This window comes from Bos grunniens, chromosome 23 (assembly GCF_055505025.1).
Source record: "Bos grunniens cultivar Pamir isolate PY7600 chromosome 23, Bosgru_T2T1.0, whole genome shotgun sequence".
In the NCBI taxonomy this organism is placed as follows: Eukaryota; Metazoa; Chordata; class Mammalia; order Artiodactyla; family Bovidae; genus Bos; species Bos grunniens.
The window spans coordinates 31,628,213-31,648,326 of NC_141187.1; the positions used below are offsets into that span (position 1 = coordinate 31,628,213).

At 43.8% G+C, this 20,114-nt stretch overlaps 1 protein-coding gene and 1 long non-coding RNA gene across 5 annotated transcripts in view; one reads left to right on the forward strand and one right to left on the reverse strand.

The window, feature by feature from the left end:
• The window catches only part of LOC147347277 (uncharacterized), a 35,811-nt gene that overhangs the window by 13,437 nt on the left and 2,260 nt on the right, over positions 1-20,114 (reverse strand). Inside the window, exon 4 of one of the 4 annotated variants that reach the window (XR_015152213.1) lies at positions 16,321-16,512. The exons of 2 other annotated variants lie outside the window; for them this stretch is intronic. This is a non-coding gene — a long non-coding RNA (uncharacterized LOC147347277). Of the gene's footprint in view, positions 1-16,320; positions 16,513-17,316; positions 18,479-20,114 lie in introns of those variants that run through there. One more of the 4 variants, XR_015152212.1, reaches the window with a different exon arrangement.
• Positions 1,387-16,547, forward strand: TRIM27 (tripartite motif containing 27). Its single transcript, XM_086369716.1, has 8 exons — positions 1,387-2,169; positions 3,352-3,447; positions 5,390-5,620; positions 9,395-9,417; positions 11,260-11,375; positions 11,495-11,527; positions 13,248-13,274; positions 14,907-16,547. Exons 1-8 carry the CDS (start codon positions 1,750-1,752, stop codon positions 15,500-15,502), a joined length of 1,542 nt encoding a protein of 513 aa, XP_086225842.1. The 5' UTR covers positions 1,387-1,749; the 3' UTR covers positions 15,503-16,547.

Genomic DNA, 20,114 nt, shown 5'->3' on the forward strand with positions numbered 1-20,114 from the left:
AACAGGTGTGCTTTAGTCCAAGGGGTTGAAGAGTCAGACATGACTTAGCAACTGAACAACTGTGATAAAGATAAGAAGTATGCGTAGAATGTGACCCTGGAACCATTAATTTTTAGCCTAATAATCCAATAAATATTGAAATCCTTTCATATAATTATATACAAGGCATAACAGCAATCCAGGAGGTCTGGAGAGAAGTCTCTGTCCTCACAGAGTTACTGAAGTATCTGATCTCAGTTTCTTTGAAACATTGTGTAAATAGGCTACAGAAAAAGCGTATAAACAAGGAAACTGGTGGAATAGGTAACATTCAACCAGTTACTAACTCATTTAAAAAAGATTTGTAAACTGACATTGTTGAAATCACTTAGTTCAAAACATAATAATGGAAATTAAAATAAACACAGACAGGCAAGGCTGTCCAAATTCAATTAAATTTAGAGGATGAAGGACAATATCGAGAAAATAGCAAAGGAAAACAGGAAACACCAAAGTAGGGATAGGCGAACAACGCAAAATTTTTCTAAGTTTGTTGGATAATGAAAACAGCCTGTGGATTATCATTCCCCCTATACTTTGGGAACGAGCAAGCCTGTTTAGTTCTATTCACTACAGCTCTAGGCAGTAGGTATTTTATTAATGAGCAAGTATGTTTAAGTTCTATTCAGTACAGTTCTAGGCAGTGGGTATTTTTTTATTTTAATGGTAAACCTCCTTAGGGTTAAAAAGTTGTACGGAAGTCTCCCTCTTCTCTGGGGTATAATTACTCCCATTTCACCAGAGAGGAAACTGAAGCTCAGAATGGTAGACCACTTTGCTTAGGCACAGTAGGAAGTAGCAGAACTGGGCTTGCCTGTTTCTGTCACAGAAATGTTTTCATCTAATAATTAAGCCTTTCTTTTACGAAACAGAACTGCGAGCGCCTGTCAATGGGGTTGTTTGATAAAGTTCCTCACAGACTGGGTGGGGCTGAGTCGGCTACTCCCAGCCCTCTGGCCTACCGGGGAAGCCAGATGTCTCTTCTTCCCACACCAACACAAAGCTAGCTTTCTCTCGCCGCGGCAGAGGCCTGGGCACCAGAGAGGAAACCCAACAAAAGACCCGGGATCCAGGTCCAAGGCCCAAGGCTCGGCGGGGGCGCCCGGAGCGGGCAGGCAGGGGTTATACAGACCCCGCCGCACGCCCCGGACACCACCTGCCTCTAGGACCCCGTAGCCAAGGAGCTTCTGTCCGCGCGTTCCGCCCCCGCGCCGGCGGCGAGGCCTCCCGGGTTCCCAGTGAAAGAAACCGTCCAGGCCTGAGGCCGGAATTTCCAGCCTCACGCAGGAGGTCCGGCCCAAGCCCCGCCCCCGAGCCGCCCCTTCCGCTCGCGCAGGGGTGGGGCCTGCGCGGCCGCTGGGATCCGCTCCGACGCGGCCACGTTGTCCTGCGTGTTTTGAGCGCCAGGCTCCGGGAGTCCGATCGGCGGCGATCTTGCTGTCCCTTCGCATAGTCGCTGGGCTCGGTGGGGCCGCGGTACCCCCATACTCCCTCCGCCGGGCGCAGCGGCTCAGGGAGAGGCCCGGCCACCCCGCGGTTCCAGCGCGCGGGCGCGTCTGGGATCGGCCCGGGAGGCGTCGCCCTCCGTCAGCCCGGCTGGCCTTTCCGCACCGCCCAGAAACAGCGGACAGGAGGGAGCGCAGTCGAGTTGGGCTCCGCGCTGGGCTGGGCACCGGGGCCCATGCCCGTTCGCCCCCGCGGGCCCGCGCCATGGCCTCCGGGAGCGTGGCCGAGTGCTTACAGCAGGAGACCACTTGCCCCGTGTGCCTGCAGTACTTTGTGGAGCCCATGATGCTCGACTGCGGCCACAACATCTGTTGCGCCTGCCTCGCCCGCTGCTGGGGCGCGGCGGAGACCAATGTGTCGTGCCCGCAGTGCCGGGAGACCTTCCCGCAGCGGCACATGCGGCCCAACCGGCACCTGGCCAACGTGACCCAGCTGGTGAAGCAGTTGCGCACCGAGCGGCCGTCGGGGCCCGGAGGCGAGATGGGCGTGTGCGAGAAACACCGCGAGCCCCTGAAGCTGTACTGCGAGGAGGACCAGATGCCCATCTGCGTGGTGTGCGACCGCTCCCGCGAGCACCGCGGCCACAGCGTGCTGCCGCTCGAGGAGGCGGTGGAGGGCTTCAAGGTGAGGGCCGGGCGCGCGGGCCGGGGAGGGGCCGGAGCGCGAGTCGGACAAAGGGAGGAGAGAGCCAAAGGGGCTTCCTTTTTTCCGACTAGAAAATGGCTGAGCCGGACGTGTGGTTCACAGCCGTCATTTCCTCTGTCCGCTCCAGAGCCTCGGCACTGAGATTTGGGAGGAAAACCTGTAGCTGTTGATTAAGCCAGAAGTCTCCCCACCCTCATTGCGTTATGTGCCTCTGTGTTTACCCTCTCACGGGCACATTATACATGACGGCCCATGGAGACCCCTCTTGACTGTATATAAGATAACTGTAAAACCACGTACGCAGCGACAAGCTTCAGAGACGCTCGCATTCCTGTTGGCTCCTAGATGATCTCAGACAAAACACAGTCGGACGTTGCCTGGCTGTATTCACATCAAATAGATGCCCATCACCTCTCCTTTCCCCCAGCACTTCCCTGTGCTCCGTCCTCTTCTAGAACCTCCCGGAAAAGAACAAGTTCCTTACTGCCTAAGTCATTTAACCACTGTGAGACTCATAGGAGATAAGACTTATGAAGACTGAGTGAAATAAAATGCTGTGTGGATCCCCTTGTGAACCAACAGATAGGCACAGCTCAACAATAACATGGGAATAAAGTATTAAATATAAAACAGTTGTAAGACAACATTCAAGGCGTGCACATAATCTGTGTTTGAGGACTGCAAGAACATGCACACAATTATGTACATGTGTAAATGTGAGTACATTCATGCAAAGTTATTCACTGAACATTTATGGTGCTTTCAAAATTACGATTTTACTCACACTGAATACTCTAGTAGGTTGAGAAGGTGGTGTTGGCTCATGTCACACCAGGGGAAAATAGGAGAAGTCCTTTTCTCTCCCTACCCGTCCCTGAAAGCTCGACAACTAAAGCCTTCCAGTCCATTCACCTTTCGACTAAGCCATGTGGTATCCTTCCAAAGGCAGGTAGGTGACCCACCATTTAAGATACAAACTTAAAGATACAAACTACCAAAGGAGAGATGTGGTGCCACGGTGATGGCAGTGTGATCCAAGGACAGGCTGTCACCAAGAACTTGGCATCATGAATGTGGGTTGCACAGGTGATAAGCAGAAGAGTCACACTGGTGCTAAGGCCTGCCTTATCTTGAACTGTACACCTGTTTTTGCTTTTTCAGGAGCAAATCCAGAACCAGCTGGACCACCTAAAAAGAGTGAAAGACTTAAAGAAGAGGCGAAGGGCACAGGGAGAGCAGGCGCGAGCTGAACTCTTGGTGAGGTTCCTGGGAATTCACAGATAATATCAGTTCTTTTTTTTTTTTTTTTTTTTTTTGAGGGGCAAACTCATCGTGACTGCTGCTGCGGTAGTGGGGAAATGCTGCAGGATACTCGCTGCCGACCCAACTCTCGTGCGACCCTCGGGACTGAAGTTTTTTTTTTTTTTTTTTAATATCAGTTCTGTTGGTCACTCTTTTATATTGTAAGACTTGTAAACTTCCCTTAACCTTGTGCAGTCAGATCACCCAGAACTTAATAGGTACGGGTGGAACAACCTTACATGGCAGTTGGGAATTCACCTGGAGAACCAAGGGGCTCCCACATTTGGGGGGAAAAGGATGAAATAGTCAACTTTAAAACCCCTGGAGATCTGACCTAGCAAAAGTTTAATCTGCTAGCTTTGTGCAGATCAGGGTTGATCCAGGTGAAATTCTTGGGCGTTGGTTAGTGGCCTTTTGTATTGTTCTACAGACAGATGCTGACAGTGGCTTTCCATAAACTTGACTGTTGCTTCTTGCTGGAATGTTCTTTTTCTTGGCAATGATTCTATTCTGAACTTTTCTCTTTGTTCCCTTCTCCTAGTTTCCCAAGGCCTTTGTGGTAAGGATATTTGGGGGAGAGGGTGGTTGTTCTGGAAAAAATAGTCCCTTACCTTTCTGTAAGGACTGCTGCTGCTGCTGCTAAGTTGCTTCAGTCATGTCCGACTCTGTGCAACCCCACAGATGGCAGCCCTGGGATTCTCCAGGCAAGAACACTGGAGTGGGTTGCCATTTCCTTCTCCAATGCATGAAAGTGAAAAGTGAAAGTGAAGTCGATCAGTAAGTGTCCGACTTTTCGTGACCCCATGGACTGCAGCCTACCAGGCTCCTCCATCCATGGAATTTTCCAGGCAAGAGTACTGGAGTGGGGTGCCATTGCCTTCTCCCTGTAAAGGACTAGAGAGTAAATATTTTTGGCTTTGTGGCCCCTATCTCTATCACAAGCAGTCAGCTCCCTTGTCGTAGCTCAAAAGCAGCTAAAGACACCATTTACATGAGTGGATCTGTTTCCCAATAAAATTTTACTCCAAGGGAGTAAACACGGGAGTTTGCTGACCCTTTATTCCGAAATAAGCTTTTGTGGAGTCCCTCAGTTGGGACAAGTGAAGGAAGGACAGACAACCTTTGGCAAACAAACTGTGCCAGTAGAGAATTATGCTCAAAGCCAGTGAGACAGAAGGCCAGATTGAGGGAATGGATTACATGTGAAAGGGTTAAGGAAACTAATCAAGGTTATTATGTGAGCATTGTTGTAGAAGTTTTGCTTGTATGTTCCAAACCATCCTCCACAGGGCACCCATCTGATCATGTGACTTCTCTGACAGCCTTTCGTGGTTCCCACTTGCAGTGAAGTCCTGCCAGGCTTCTCATCTCTTACTTTATCTGCCGTCTTCACAAGCACTCATGTGCTCCAGCCAGACCCCATCATTTGCCTTTCCATTCTTTGGCCCATGGCATTTCTTCTGCCTGGAAAGCTCTCCCGTTCTTTGACCATAAAGTGAACTTCTAGTCATCCTTCAAGACTCTTTGTGAACACTGCTTCTGGGAACTGTATCAACTTCTACTGAATGCTGTCACCCTACTTTTGCTTATCTAGCCATGATGACATGTATCACATGAACCTGACTCTCACTTGACTGAGTTCCTTGAGAGCAGAGACTGTGGCTTTTTTTTTTTTTTTTTTCAGACTGCCTTGATTATCACTGGGGTAATTCAGTTCTCTGCCATTGTATATCCAGTCGATAAAGACTGGAAAAGAATAAGTGAGTGAACAAGATGCCTGTTTTAGTATACTGGGATGAAATAATGAGGTCTTGGGGTAGATAGACAGGGGAGAAATGTGAAGGGCTCTAGAAGCAGCCTTTCCTCTCTTCACTGCCCTTCCCTGTGGTCTACACAGAGCCTGACCCAGATGGAGAGGGAGAAGATTGTTTGGGAGTTTGAGCAGCTGTATCACTCCTTGAAGGAGCATGAGTATCGCCTTTTGGCCCGTCTTGAGGAGCTAGACTTGGCCATCTACAACAGTATCAATGGTGCCATCACTCAGTTCTCTTGCAACATCTCCCACCTCAGCAACCTGATTGCCCAGCTGGAAGAGAAGCAGCAGCAACCCACCAGGGAGCTCCTGCAGGTAAGACTGAAAGCCCCCTGCCAAGACAGCTCCTGCTCTGCCAAGCAGTATCCAGGGCCCCCTACTCCCTTGTTGAAACTCTGATTGTAGCAAGGGCATGTTGGAAGGGAAATGTACAATAGAAGCCCTGGTTGGCCCAACTTGGGTCAGTCAGTTGCACCGTGTCGTGGAAAGGTCAAAAGGAAGACCTGTCCTGCTCAAGCCTGTCCTGCACTGATAAGAGGTCTGATCACAGGCAAGGCTCTTGACCTCTCTGGGCCTCAGTGAACTCAGTTACTCATGTAATGAGGAATTTGGCCCACATGTCATTTAAAGATTATCCTCACCCCAGTATCCTATAATTGTAACATGTATGTGCGCACTATGACAACCACAAAATAACAAGTACCACAAGAAGTGGTCAGCCCAAGCAGTCTTGGGATTTAATCTTGGTTGTATGGGTGATAAAGCTGCAGTAGACCCAGACCAGCAAGACCACAGGAAATGAGCTGATTGTTTGTTGTTTGTTCGTTCAGTGCATATGAATTTTCTGTTCTGGGTCAAGCAGTGGAATTAAGTGAATAAATAAGCTCTCCTGAAATTTAAATTCTGATGTCGAGATCATATGATAAAGAAGTGAACAAACAAGTATCATCAGTGTTGCCATTAAAAAGAGGCTGATGGGTTTAGGGTCAAGAAACTATGGCCCACCACTTGTGTCCTGCGAGCTCATTGTGTTTTTTAGTTTTGAATAGATGGGGAAGAAAAATCAGAAGAATGTTTGTTATTTTGTGATATGTGAAATTGCATACAATTCAAGCTTCATTGTCCATACATTTTTATTAGAACATAGCCATGCCCATTTATTTGTTTTGTATTATCTGTAGCACCAGAGTTGAGTAGTTGTGCCAGAGACTGTATGGCCTTTTTCTTAGAAAAAGTTCACCAACTCCTACTTCAGATTAAAAAGAGAAGGCTTAATCTTGAGCTTTAATGAACACCAATATTTAATAGCTAGAGAGAGAAGGAAGAGCTTGCAGGGGAGACAGTTTACCAGAGAGGCAATATGTGATCAGGGAGGAAGAATGTTTCTGGAAGGAGGGAGTGGACAACAGAGTCTAATGTAGTTGAGGTGAAATAATACGAAGGCTGAGATCCATTTGGTTTAAAAACATGAGCATCCTTGATAAACTTTGTATAGAGCTGCCCGAGTGGAGCAGTCTGGGCAGGAGCCACATGAGGAGAAGTTGTAGTGACAAAGTGAATGGAAGATGTGAGAGTAAATGACTATTTCAATAAATAAGGCTATGAAAGAGACATAAAGAAAATACTTGGAGATGAGGTCGAATTGTGGGGCTTTATGGGGAGAGGATGCTTAAAGAAACCAGTTAAACATATCTTTTAAAAAAATGTGGGAAAAAAAATGTGGAGAGGAGCATCTGTTGTAAAGATTCAGGTGAAGAAAATTTACTGAAGCTCTAAGGATGAACTCATCTCTGATGCACTGTTTCTGAGAAGGCAGAAGGAAGGGTACTGAAGCGTGTAGAAGGGACTTAGCTTTGAAGTATCCTCTGTTGTATAAGAAGAAAGGAGGGTGGAGACAGGTAGATGCAGCAGGTTGTGAGGATTGGTAGCAAAAACGTCTTGGCTTCTATCCTCTTCTGCTGCCATTGAGCAGGGGTTAGAGAAAATGAGTTTGAGGATTGTGGGAAAGTTCTGAAATTACTGTTTCAGAGTATGGGAAAGCAAATTGGTTTGCAAGACGTAGTTGAGTTACTTGGTCAGTGAACGTCAGTTTATATCAGAATTTGTCCAGTTGTGTGACTTTTTCCCGTCCCGGCTTTGCATTCTATGATTGTGACTGTTCTGGTTCCAGGCCTAGGGAAAGCTGGTAGTTGGGTTCATCCAGGATTAGGGCTTTGCAAGATGTGAGAGGTTTTTTTTGTTTTTGGCCTTAGCCACACTATTTATAGGATCTTAGTTCCTTGACCAGGGATTGATCCTGGGCACATGGCAGTGAAAGCACAAAATCCTAACCACTGAACCGGTCAGGGAACTCCCCCTGTTCTGGCTTTTTGATTATGATAAAAAATACATAACATAAATTAACCATTTTAACCATTTCAAAGTGTACAACTTGGTACATTTAGTAAACTTAATGTTATGCAACCATCACAGCTGTATAGTTCCAGAACACATTCATCATCTCAGAAGGAGACCTCATACCCATTAAACAGTCGCTCCTCATCCCTTTCTACCCAGTGGCAACCACGGGTTTGCTTATTTTTTTAAGGTATTTGTGAGAATATTTCTGAACACATGGACCATGAAATCAAAACTAGATGATAAAGAAAAGTAGAGAAAGAAGAGGGCAAGTTGTGGACTCCATGGGGGAGAGTGGTCATGGTAGAAGTCATTTGAAAAGTAAACTGAATCTTAATGTGGAGAACGAGAGCATTCGCACTAAGGTCAGGAACAGGGCAAGATGGCCACTGTTGTCTAACTGTATTTTAACGTATGAACACACACACAGAGGAATGTTATGCAACTATAAAAAAAGAAAAAGGAAGATACCTATGGTATAACTGATACAGAGGAGTTTCTATAATGTATTGGGAAGTGAAAAAAATCAAAGTGCAAAATATAGATTATGCTTTTTGTGTAAGAAAGAAGAGATAATTAGAAAATACATGTATCTGCAGGTATTTGCAAGGGAAACACTGGAATGATAAACCAGATAATAATGGGGAGAATGGGATGAGAAGAGATAGGAAAAAAGTGACAGATTCTCTGACCAAGTCTCAGATTTTTTGAGCACCGAAATAATTAAGAATAGTGATGAGTTATAACCCATTGAATAAAGTAGGAATTGATGGGTCCATACTAATAATAAATAAGGGAAAATTCTTCCTTCCAGTAGACTGTCGACTAAGTAATGTACAAGGAATTTTGAGGCAAGAAAATGATCATTTGGCAGCTATCATAGTGAAAGGTAATTTAGACAATAATTATCTACAGATGCTAAATCTGAGAGGGAGTTCGATAAGGGCTGGAATGTTAATTTCAAAATGTCATTTGAGATTACTTTTTAATTACAAAAGGAAAAATAGTAGCTATAACATACCACCAATAAAGAAAGTAAATATCAAGTATTTAGAAGGAGACATAATGTAAGCTTGAATTTAATCATGGGGCAATACCTGGGAAACCCAAGTGGAGAGATATTTTTAAAATAATTAGCCTGTATTAAGGCAATATTGGGGTCTTCCCTGGTAGCTCAGCGGTAAAGAATCAGCCTGCCTGTGCAGGAGACATGGGTTCGATCCCTGGGTTGGGAACATCCCCTGGAGGAGGAAATGGCAACCCACTTCAGTACTCTTGCCTGGAGAATTCCATGGATAGGGGAGCCTGGCAGGGTACACTCCATAGGGTCACAAAGAGTCAGACACGACTGAAGCAACTTAGCGCACACACACACACACAATAATAGGTCAAAGAAAGCAAGCTGGGCAGGCAGGTAGGCAGTTGTGGTCCAAGAGTGAGATGCTTGAGTTAGTAGATTTGAAATCTTGAGATCTTTGACCAGCGTGCAGGATGGGAATGCAGGAAGGTGCTGGAATAACAAATAGTGTGTATCCCAGTTTCCTCTGCCCAGGTTTTACACAGTGTGTGCTCCTTGTCTCCCTGGTTTTGCCCAGGAGGGCCAGCCTGTAGCTCAGTTCTAACAAACATCTATGAGAGAAAACTGACATTATAAATGATTTCTCATGGTTTTCATTTTCCTTTCTCTTGTAGGACATCGGGGACACATTGAGCAGGTACAGTTTTCTCTTTCCCCAGTGCTAAATCAAGCCTAAGTAGACTTTCCCTCATACTTAGAAACTCTGGAAGGAGCCCAGAGCCTGAGGACATCTTACCAAATTTGACACATATCCTGTCTGTCCCCGAACTGAGTCACTAGTGTGCAAAGAACTAGATGGACTGTAGCTCTTCTCAGTAAAACTAAGGAATTATTGACAAATACTGAGGGTGAGGAGTGAAGTGGGGGCCCACTTGAGAAGGTGCTGGTAGTCTATGAGGACACGTCTGTGGAGAGGGTGGAGGCACAGGGCCTCGGGCAAAGTGCAAGGGTATTTTATAGTTTTTGTTTCAGAATCCTTTCTCTTTTGTTATCTCTGTCTTTGTTTCTGGTTCTCTTTTTTCTGTAATGGAGAAAATACAGGCTAAGAAAAGTGTGACCAGCTCAGAAATGAGTCATGAGTTACCTGGATTCTGGCTCTTGTTTTTATTATTTCTCTACTGTATCATCAGATGGACAGTGAGGAAGAGCTACCTGGAAGTTGGAACATGACCAAGCGGGAAAAGCCCAGAATGGGCAAGAAGCCACAATTAAATTGTTTTCAGTGTTAGATGGCAAGGACAGATGGGATAGACCTTGGGGAATATAATGTTTGTTGTAGGAATGCCTACTGGGGTAAAGCCTGACTTTGAGGAAACTGAACATTGAAGCTAAGTAAAACCCTGAAGGGTGAAAACCCTTCAGAGGAAGTGCAGCTTGATTGTGAGAGAGCATTGGAGGAGGAGATGGGCTGGAAGGGCCTTGTGAATAGAATTATTGATAGAGCTGAGCTTTTTGAGGGCTGCTGAGATGGGATGGTACTGAGCTAGAACTGTTACTAGTCCCTGCCAACTGGCCCTAACAAATACTGCCCTCACTTGCTGCTTTTACTTTTTGGTGTCAGTCTAGTTCTGAACTAACACAGAGATAGATCCCTTAGGTTCTAGCATCTTTGAATGTTAAGTTCAGGTTTGACTCTGAAAAAGTTTGGACTTAATCTTTGACTTGACTTAAACATAACTAAAACATTGTGCCACCATTAAAGAAATGTGCAGATAGCTAGCCCAGGGCTGGTTTGGTGGCTCCAGTGATTATCATCAGACTCTCAGGTTTCTCTCCATTTACTCTTCTGCCATATATAAGCTATGCTCCTCATTCTTACAGCCCAAGAAACTTCCTAGAATGCTAACCAGCAGGAAAGAGATAAGTCACATTCCATTCCTTTTTAAGCAGACTTCTCAAATTAGTGCAAGATACTTGTTAGCTCTCATTGGCCAGAGGTTAGTCACATTCAGACTAGGCAGGCATGAACCCAGTAAAATTTGGAAGGTGAGAGAAGGGATATTGGGTGTGTAATTAGCAGTCAGTGTTTGCCAGAGACCCTTTGAGGGGGAGGTGGGTAACTGGATATTGTCCAGAGAGTACCCGTCTGTCTGAAAATGTCATTCTTGCCATATTTGGGAACCTGAGGGTTATGGGTCATTGCCTGCCATGAATATCAAGGACTTGATCATGGAATCTAGTGCTTTCTGGCAAGGTCAGGCTTATATTCAGTTTAATTCAGTGAATCTTTCTGAGGGCATATGCCATTTGAAAAGCCAGAAGCTAATGCTGTGGGAGAATATGAAGGTAAGATGACTCCCCTATTCTGGTCCAGAGGATCACAGTCTAGGAAGAGAATAGGAAAAGGGCTCTACTGGCTGCTATTAAAGAGTGTCCACCAATCCACTGACTGGCCAGTTTAGCCCAGGCTTTGTCCTAGACCCTGAAAGAAGTTTGGGTGGGAGTGGGGGGATTCACTCATGGATTTTTTTAAACGTAGGGCTGAAAGAATCAGGATTCCTGAACCCTGGATCACACCTCCAGACCTGCAAGAGAAAATCCACATTTTTGCTCAGAAGTGTCTGTTCTTGACTGAGAGTCTGAAGCAGTTCACAGGTAATGTGAGAAGAGGGATCTCTGAGGGTTTATGCTCTGAATAACTGTATTGCCTGAGAGGAAGTGTTTTCCAGCTAGATAATGGAATGCAAACTGAATATCTTCTTTTCTCCCCATAGAAAAAATGCAGTCAGATATGGAGAAAATCCAAGGTAAATTTATCTACTTAATGGACTTTTGATGTTAAAGTTTCCTGGAAAGATAAACATCTGCACCAGAGTATGGGAAATGGGAAATGGCTGGCTTCCCCTAATATTTCACATCTTTCTTTTGGCTTTGTTAATTTTTTCAGTTAATAGCCTCTTGTTTCAATTTGAAGTCTTTTAACTAAATACACTCAATTTCTCAATCTACATTAATGGAAGAGGAAAATATACAATCCAACAATTAATGCAGAATTAATTTGGTTATTTAAAAATTATTTTTAATTGAGAAAGAGAATCAAGAGAAACTATTCTAGCTATATTCCATTTTAGCTAGTATTTGTAGTTATAATTTATCAAGTTTCTGCTGCATATGGGCACTCGTACTGACCTGGAGGAGGAAGAATTGAGCATCACTGGTTGAGGCAACACCTCGAGGGCAGGAACCTGGGTAGGAACAGGGATTCAGGAGTCTGGCTGCCTGGGTCCTGGGCCCACCTCTGCCACCTGATAAGCATTCTACACTGTATTTTCCTCATTTGTAAAATGAGGAAGATTAATAGCTCTTACCTTACAAGGCTGTAAGGATTAGGTTTACTTACAATTTCTGAAGCGTTCTAGAATGGAACCTTCATGTATATTTATTAAACAAAGTATTCTAGGTATTTAAGGGGCACTCTTCAAATATAACATCTTCTGCTCATGGTAACTTATAAGCATATAACACATATGCGTGCATGCTAAGTCACTTCAGTCATATCCGACTCTTTGTGATCCAATGGACTGTTGCCTGCCAGGCCTCTCTGTCCCTGGGGTTCTCAGGGCAAGAGTGGGTTGCTATGCCCTCCTCCAGGGGATCTTCCCCACCCAGGGACTGAACCTGCGGCTCCTGCACTACTGGTGGATTCTTTACCACTGAGCCATCAGGGAAGCCTTAGCCCATATGGCTGTTTTCAGCCCAAAATGCTGAAATTCCTAGGCAGCTTGATATAATCTGAAACCCTTATATGTACTTAATCACTTTTCATCTTTACTATAAATTACAAGTCCCCATAATTTTTATAATTTTCTATATAAAACTTTATTTGTATGGCATCTTTTCAGGTACATATGTTTTTCACATCTGGCAACATGGATTTAGGGAATGCTCACAAGCAGAACAGGGACAACAACACTTAATACCAAAAGTGGTTAGCTCAGACACGACATTCCTTGATCTGACTCTCCTTTATTTTTCCTGCTCTTCTCCTGCACTTAAGTAGCCCATTGAGAACATACCTGTGAAAATGCTTTGTCAACTGTAAATGCAAATGGTGTAGTTTGCCCCAGCTTGGTAGTGGGTGTCACTTGAACCACACATCCCCTAGAACAGGTAGCTTATGAATCCAAGAGTTATGTATGATGTGGACTTAGAACCATGTCTCTCCCTGCAGAGCCAGCTGACCCACTGAGGAGTGGAATCCTTAATCTTGCCTCAGTTTGACCCCATATGCTTCCAGTGCCGAGCTTGTGTTATCTTTATGCTCAAAGTTCCCAACCCCTCTTCCCTTTGAGCTCTTGGCTGGAAGATGGAATCTTAATGCTGTATGAAGAAATGAATGCAGGACTGACAGCAGGGGTTCTAATGGAAACCATTGCTTTATGATGACTCTTAAAGCTCCTTCTGTTGGGTACTTTCTACAAATCGCAGATAACTTCCATAACTTCTTTTCTCTCTTGTTTTTTTCAGAATTGAGAGAGGCCCAGTTATACTCAGGTGGGTGATAGGAGACAAAACCATTTGGAAAAAGGAGTAAAAATCCTTATCAACCTAACTACTATTGTGAATGATTTTGGAAAGTGCCTTAATTTGAATTCTTTAGGTTACATTTATTTTTTAAAAAGTTATAACAATCACAAAAATTTGTTATTTCTATGTGTTTGTAATATTTGCTTCCTCAAATGCCTCAGATCTGAAAACATGGACCTTTGAAATATGAGGAAATTGAATTCAGGTGCTAGGAAGGATTATAGAGTTGAAACTGCGGTTTCCAAAAATTAGCGCACTGCCACTGCTAGTACACTGGTCCACTGCTGTGCCCACCCAGCCTTGGGCAGTGTGTGGTTTACAAAAAGCATCCTTCCAAAAAGATTGAACTTGCCTCTTATTCTGAGAGCTAGGGAAAGTCTAGGAAAAATCTGCCATCGTCCCTTCTCTATGGCTCAGATCTAGAGCTGAAACTCTCCCTCCCCTTGACAATCACCTTCACCTGAGGTTCACAGAGTGGCTAAATCTATGATCTCAAACTCATCTGAGGTTTGTATTCACTTGACCACCTTCTGTTTCATGGGATCTTCTTCATGGACAAACAACATGTGTGTTAGTTGCTCAGTCATGTCCAACTCTTTCCAACCCCATGGACTGGGGCTCGCTGGGCTCTTCCATCCATGGGATTCTCCAGGCAAGAATACTGGAACAAGTTGCCATTTCCTTCTTTATCATGAACAGAGAAACTACAAACAGCAGGTCTTCTTTCATTAATGTCCCCTGGTTGTGATCCATATTTAATTATTTCAAGATTGAATATGTTGCTTATGTCTTGCATTTCCTAATATTGCACTGGGTACAGTAGAGGGAACCAAAGAGCATAAGGCACTGACCTACCCTTGGAGTTAAATGTCTGGTTGGAGGTATGAGGTCTACCCATGACATGAGGGAATAAATGGGCAACTGTTGTGAACAGATTGTTGAACCAAGAACCGTGCCTCTGAAGTTCTTGGTCACCTCCACCAGTTGTCATGAGCCTTTTGTGGGAGACAGTCAGCCTACCTGAACTATGGTTCAGAGAGATAATGTTAGGGAATCTTCCTTCTGAACACGATATGAAGAACAAGTGAGAGAATATGTCAGTGATTTTAAAACTGGAAACCACCACATGATTGTCAGATGCATGTGGCACTATTTAGTGTCTTTATCTGACATAATATGAATATCTGTATGTTTCACAGCAGATCTGTTAGTGTTGGTTGTAGAGTGCTACACCACACCGTGTCTGTCTAAATACTGTAAAGTTCCGGCCCCTGAGGCTTTCGGATTAAGGGGTTGGACATACACTTAAGAAAACCTTAAATTCAGCTTATAACGGATATTGTGGTTTAAAATGTGGAAAAGCAAGTGGAGGTAAAAATTTCAGTACTTCCAATATATCCTAGCTAAATGAGATAACTAGCTAAGCCAAACAGTAATTTTGGGAATGTCTGCTTCAGGGTGGACTTGAATGTATAAAATGAATGTGTCTTTGCTGGAGAGCTCTTACTCTCTTCTCAGGGATAGGAGAAAAGCTGGGTGTTCAGAGTGGGCTGTCCTGGTGCTCGGCTAATCCTCTTCTGCCCCTGTGTTTCTCTGCAGTGGATGTGACTCTGGACCCAGACACGGCCTACCCCAGCCTGATCCTCTCTGATAACCTGCGGCAAGTGCGGTACAGTTACCTCCAGCAGGACCTGCCTGACAACCCTGAGCGGTTCAATCTGTTTCCCTGTGTCTTGGGCTCTCCATGCTTCATCGCTGGGAGACACTATTGGGAGGTAGAGGTGGGAGATAAAGCCAAGTGGACCATAGGTGTCTGTGAAGACTCAGTGTGCAGAAAAGGCGGGGTAACCTCGGCCCCCCAGAATGGATTCTGGGCAGTGTCCTTGTGGTATGGGAAAGAATACTGGGCTCTCACCTCCCCAATGACTGCCCTCCCCCTGCGGACCCCTCTCCAACGGGTGGGGATTTTCTTGGACTATGATGCTGGCGAGGTCTCTTTCTACAACGTGACAGAGAGGTGTCACACCTTTACTTTCTCTCATGCTACCTTCTGTGGGCCTGTCCGGCCCTACTTCAGCCTGAGTTACTCTGGAGGGAAGAGCGCAGCTCCTCTGATCATCTGCCCCATGAGTGGCATCGATGGGTTTTCTGGCCATGTTGGGAATCATGGTCATTCCATGGAGACCTCCCCTTGAGGAGGTGAACTCAGGCCAGAAGGGCTGCTGGCCGTACTCCCACCCCAGGCATGAGGCATCTTGTTGCCTTGCCACTTCCTGCCCATCACAGCTGGATGTTCTTACTACTTTCCATGCCCTGCAGTGCAAGACAGGATGTCTGTGTTCTCTGCCATCCCCTCCCTTCCCACGAAAATTGTGAGGTGTAATAAGTTATCGAGATTGCCCAGAAATAAAAACCAGATGTCCACCTCCAGTGTTCCACACTTCTTGGTCTTACACATTACTGGAGGGGATAAAGAATATGGATAATCTTGGGTTAGGAGAGCCATTCAAGATACTTTCACCTGGGCTCAGCCCCATATAGTGATCATGGGTATTTGCTGTCATTTCTGAACCAGGGCTTCTTTCTGAGAACCCACAGTTGGGCTATAAAGTCCTGTCAGCATGGATCCCTTTGTCCCAGTTTTTCCTTTGGGATTAGTACCTCTACTCCTGATTCTCAATCTGCTGTAGTTTTATTAACTCCATTAAAGAGGCCTGTATGTGTTTTGATTACAGTTATTTTACAGTAATGGTGGGAAATAGCCCCACCTCTGTTAGGCTATAATGTTCTAACCAATGTGCTCTTTGCCTCTATCTTTTTGAGGGCTTTGTCAGCTCCCTTCATTCTAATGAAAAGTGTATCCTGGTCCTGGATGCACATCATCCGGGATTATTTTCTGCTCAGCACCACTCATTGTTCCTACCTCCCCTCCCACTTCCATTTGTGGACTGATGGTCAGTCATACCCTATCCCTGGAAGGGTTCTGGGGCAATATTCCAGGGGATTCATTGACTTGTCTCCATTTTTCCCTTCTATTTCGAGGGAAGGGGGAGTTTACCTTTCCAATGTATGTACATCAAGGGGCTATTCCATCCCCATGGCCATTGGGTCACGAGGCATTCTGAGGTCGGAAGGTCAAGGCAGATCACTAGCGTAAGCCCCCATGATGGTTCTTAGTCTTCTCTTTCTTTGGGTACATGCTCCTCTGTTTAAAAATAAAGTGAGTATGGATGTTGTTTACACTGTTGTTGTTTTCTGGGTCTTGGTAGGACTGGGTTCATAGATATTGGAGGAGGAGGCATGGTTAATGGTGTTGATTTCCTCTATGGGTTGAGAATCTCATTCTGGTCAATATTTTACTTTCAACTGGATGATAAAACAGTACCATGTCACTACTTTCTACTGGTGCTTAGAAAGTAGTGTTGGACTGCCACAGCCTATAGCTTTGTATTGGCGAATCCTGTCACTTCTCTGGGAAAGTGTTCTCTCAAGTCCTTATTATAACTGACAGTGGGTGTGCAGCGATGCTTGGTATAGATCAGAGCGCCCAGAGCTTGCTTCCCACCTCAGAAGCAGCGGCCTAAGCCCTTAGGGTCATGGAGGTCACCACATTCTGAGGGGGAAAACTAGGCTGAGAGGACAGCTCTTTTCCAGGAGGTTTTCGATCTTTTCTGCTTTTGGACATGACCTCAAGACGACAGATTTTGTGGTCTTAGTCTTGTACCCAACATTGTAGTTCATGGCTGAAGATCATGCATTGGTGATATGTCCTGATACATGTATTTATTCAAAGGTTTTAAGAGAAATAACCAGGAGCTACAGAGAGGGGCTTCCATGAGGCTAGGTTAGCTTTTGCTGAATAGTCTCAATAGATATAAATACATGTGCTAACATATATATTATTATGTATATAAAATACTACTACACAGATATAGAGCAGTGCTTAGCACATAGTATGAAGTGCTTTGTGTACAATGGCTTATTTAATGCTCTTAACAACCCTACAAGATAAAGTGGATACTGTTGCCTTTATTTTACACAAGAAAATTGAAGCATAGAGAGGGTAGTGATTTATCCAAGGTGTACAGTTATGAAGCAACAGGGCCAGGATTCAGACTGAGGTGAAATACATGTCCATGTACATCATATCCTGCCTCACAATATCTATGGATTATGCTTTTCTGCATGGAAAGGTAGAGACTGAGGCCTTGGGATGCCAGTCTGTTGACCTGGGATACCTGCCTTTAACAGTAAGTCTGTCTATTCTAGATTCAAGAATTCGCAACTGGAAAACTGCGTAAAGAGACCCAGTCAGAATGGCATTTCAGTGTCACTTAATATAGTCCATTGGGACAAGGATGAAGAATAAGAGCCCATAAAGAGGGCACCTTTCTTGGTACCAGTCCCAAGAAAATGTGCCCCTAGGAAAGATTCCCTGATCCTTGCTGCTTGACTGACGGAGCTGTCTCTAGGCTAACAAAAGGTCTCACACTGGATCTGCTTTATCTCCAGTAGACTCAGTGCTAATAGGAGCAGCATCTTAATGAATTTTTATTATTAACAGCAGCAGCTGGAGCAGCGGTAAGCAACCTCTTTGGATTCAGCAAAGCTACTTTCAATTTGAACTGGGATATACTACAAGACTGAATATTACTAACAATGCTGAATGGGAAAATGTCTCAAAAAGACTGTATACTTTACAGTACCCTTTCTATGATATGGACAAAAGGTTTGTGGTTACCAGTGGGCCACGTGTAGGACAGGGTAGAGAAGGAGGGTGTGAATTGATGTGTTTTGTACTGTTTATCTTATGATTCTTATGGGTGGTGGGTTTAGAGGTATTAAAAAGAACATTTTTTAACCTGTCATTTTGAATGAAGTTAAATGAACTTTGCAAATGATCTGCAGGAAGGTAAGCATTTGAATTCATCAGGTCACAATATGGACCCCTTTATGCAAACATGGGATCCAGTTCTTTTGGTTCCTCTCTGGTCCTTAGAACATTTGAAGTTAATTACATATTACATTTGAAGTTGAGTGGTACTTCAACCACTCATTCTTTTGTTTTTTTGTTGCCTCAGGAAAATTGTGTTTGTCTTCAGCTGCTCTTGTTTTTTCTGATACTGATCTGGTGGGTACAGAACAGCATCTTCCCCAAGAGCAGACAAGGCCTAGAAGGGAAAGTTTCAGAGAATGAAAGGAAACTGCCATCTAGGATACGCAGTTGACAAGATGAGAGAATGCACATGACAGTTGCCTTAAAGGCAACATTTAAAAGCACTAAGAAAGTAAGAGCAAGAGCTAGCATATAGTAAATAGATCCATTTGTTAACATCTTCATCAGTGATCGTGACCAAAGTATGGATGGAAATCACACATCTCCCAGCAAAACTAGAAAGATTCTTAGTGTACCAATGATTTGTGGGTTGCTTCTTCACAAATGCATGACAACAATTCATTCATTCAAAAAAAAGTTAAACAGTGTTAGGTGCCCCAGATGAACTTGACTGTTGAGAATACAAGAGAACCTAACTCTGTCCTTGGAAAAATTAATAAAGTCAATTAAGAGGAGAAAAAAATAACATGAAATAGTGGGATGAGGCAAAAGACCATTTGTGGGTAAGTGAAACACTGCTTTCAGGAGACCTCAGTGCCAACCATGGTGGTCAGGAGAAACGGAAAGCCTAGATCTGCATTTCTTCCTTAGGGCACTTTTTCTTGAGGTTGAGAGGTTAGTACAAATTAACATGGCCCTGCAATAAATTTTGACTTGATTATGCAATTAAATCACTACACTCTTGCACCTCCTTTAACCCGGTAATTTCTTTGAGAGGTCTTTGTAAAGAATAATGAGAAAGTTCAGTCAAACCAGTGTAGATTATTCTAGGTGAACTGACTTTGCTAGAATATTAATAAAGCATTAATACCTTAGATTTTACATTGTGCAAACAATACTTAAATATAACAGTATTGCCCCAAGTACATTTCCACATAAAACAGTGAAGAGATTAATTTCAAGGTGGGAAATTAAATCCTATTCTTTAAATTGGTATAAGCAAACATAGTCATCTTTTTTTAGTCCCCTCCACTCTTGAAAATTTTTTTTGTTGTTGAGCCCCGAGGCATGTGGGATCTTAGTTCCCCTGTCAGGGATGGAACCTGTGCCCTGCACAGTAGAAGCAGTCTTAACTACTGATCACTAGGTAAGCCCCACCCTTTTAAATTTTGAGGCCTTTCAAAATCCTTCATTCAGGTGTTTTCAAAAAATGTACACTGGCCTCTGGGAAGATCTGTTGCACAGTAAGCATTGTTAATAAATTGTAAAATTGTTTACATATTTAATTATACCTTACCTATTCCAGAAAGTACTTCAAATCATTTAAAGCATAAAATCAAAATATCAGGAGTTTAATATTCCATAAAGGAAGAAAGAGATGGAACTAAAAAATGACCAGGAATAAAAGTAAATGTTAGCAATGGTAACATTATAAGCACATTAAATGTGGGCCACAGTTTGGTTTTTAAAGACTCACATGAGAACCTTGTAAAATTTATAGCTCACTATAAAACTAGAGTTTTATATCTATAGTTTCTATACATGGAAAGTAGTGTTTAAGGGACTTAATAGGATTCTTGTTAGTAAAAGAAATTTCTTCTTGGGTTCTTAGTAAATAAAGACTATCAGAAGGGTTTATTTTTCGTAAAATGAGTTTCACAATTCAAGGAAGGATGAACACCTCAAAGGCTGGGTAAGCAATTTAGAGAAGAATATAAAAATCCTTGAAACATGAATATTGAACCTCACTA

Excerpts from the sequence above, each read along its gene's own strand:
- TRIM27 (XM_086369716.1), top strand. The coding sequence starts at position 1,750 with ATGGCCTCCGGGAGCGTGGCCGAGTGCTTACAGCAGGAGACCACTTGC. Across the intron at positions 11,376-11,494 it reads GAGTCTGAAGCAGTTCACAG|AAAAAATGCAGTCAGATATG; the intron begins GTAATGTGAGAA and ends TTCTCCCCATAG. Across the intron at positions 13,275-14,906 it reads AGAGGCCCAGTTATACTCAG|TGGATGTGACTCTGGACCCA; the intron begins GTGGGTGATAGG and ends GTTTCTCTGCAG.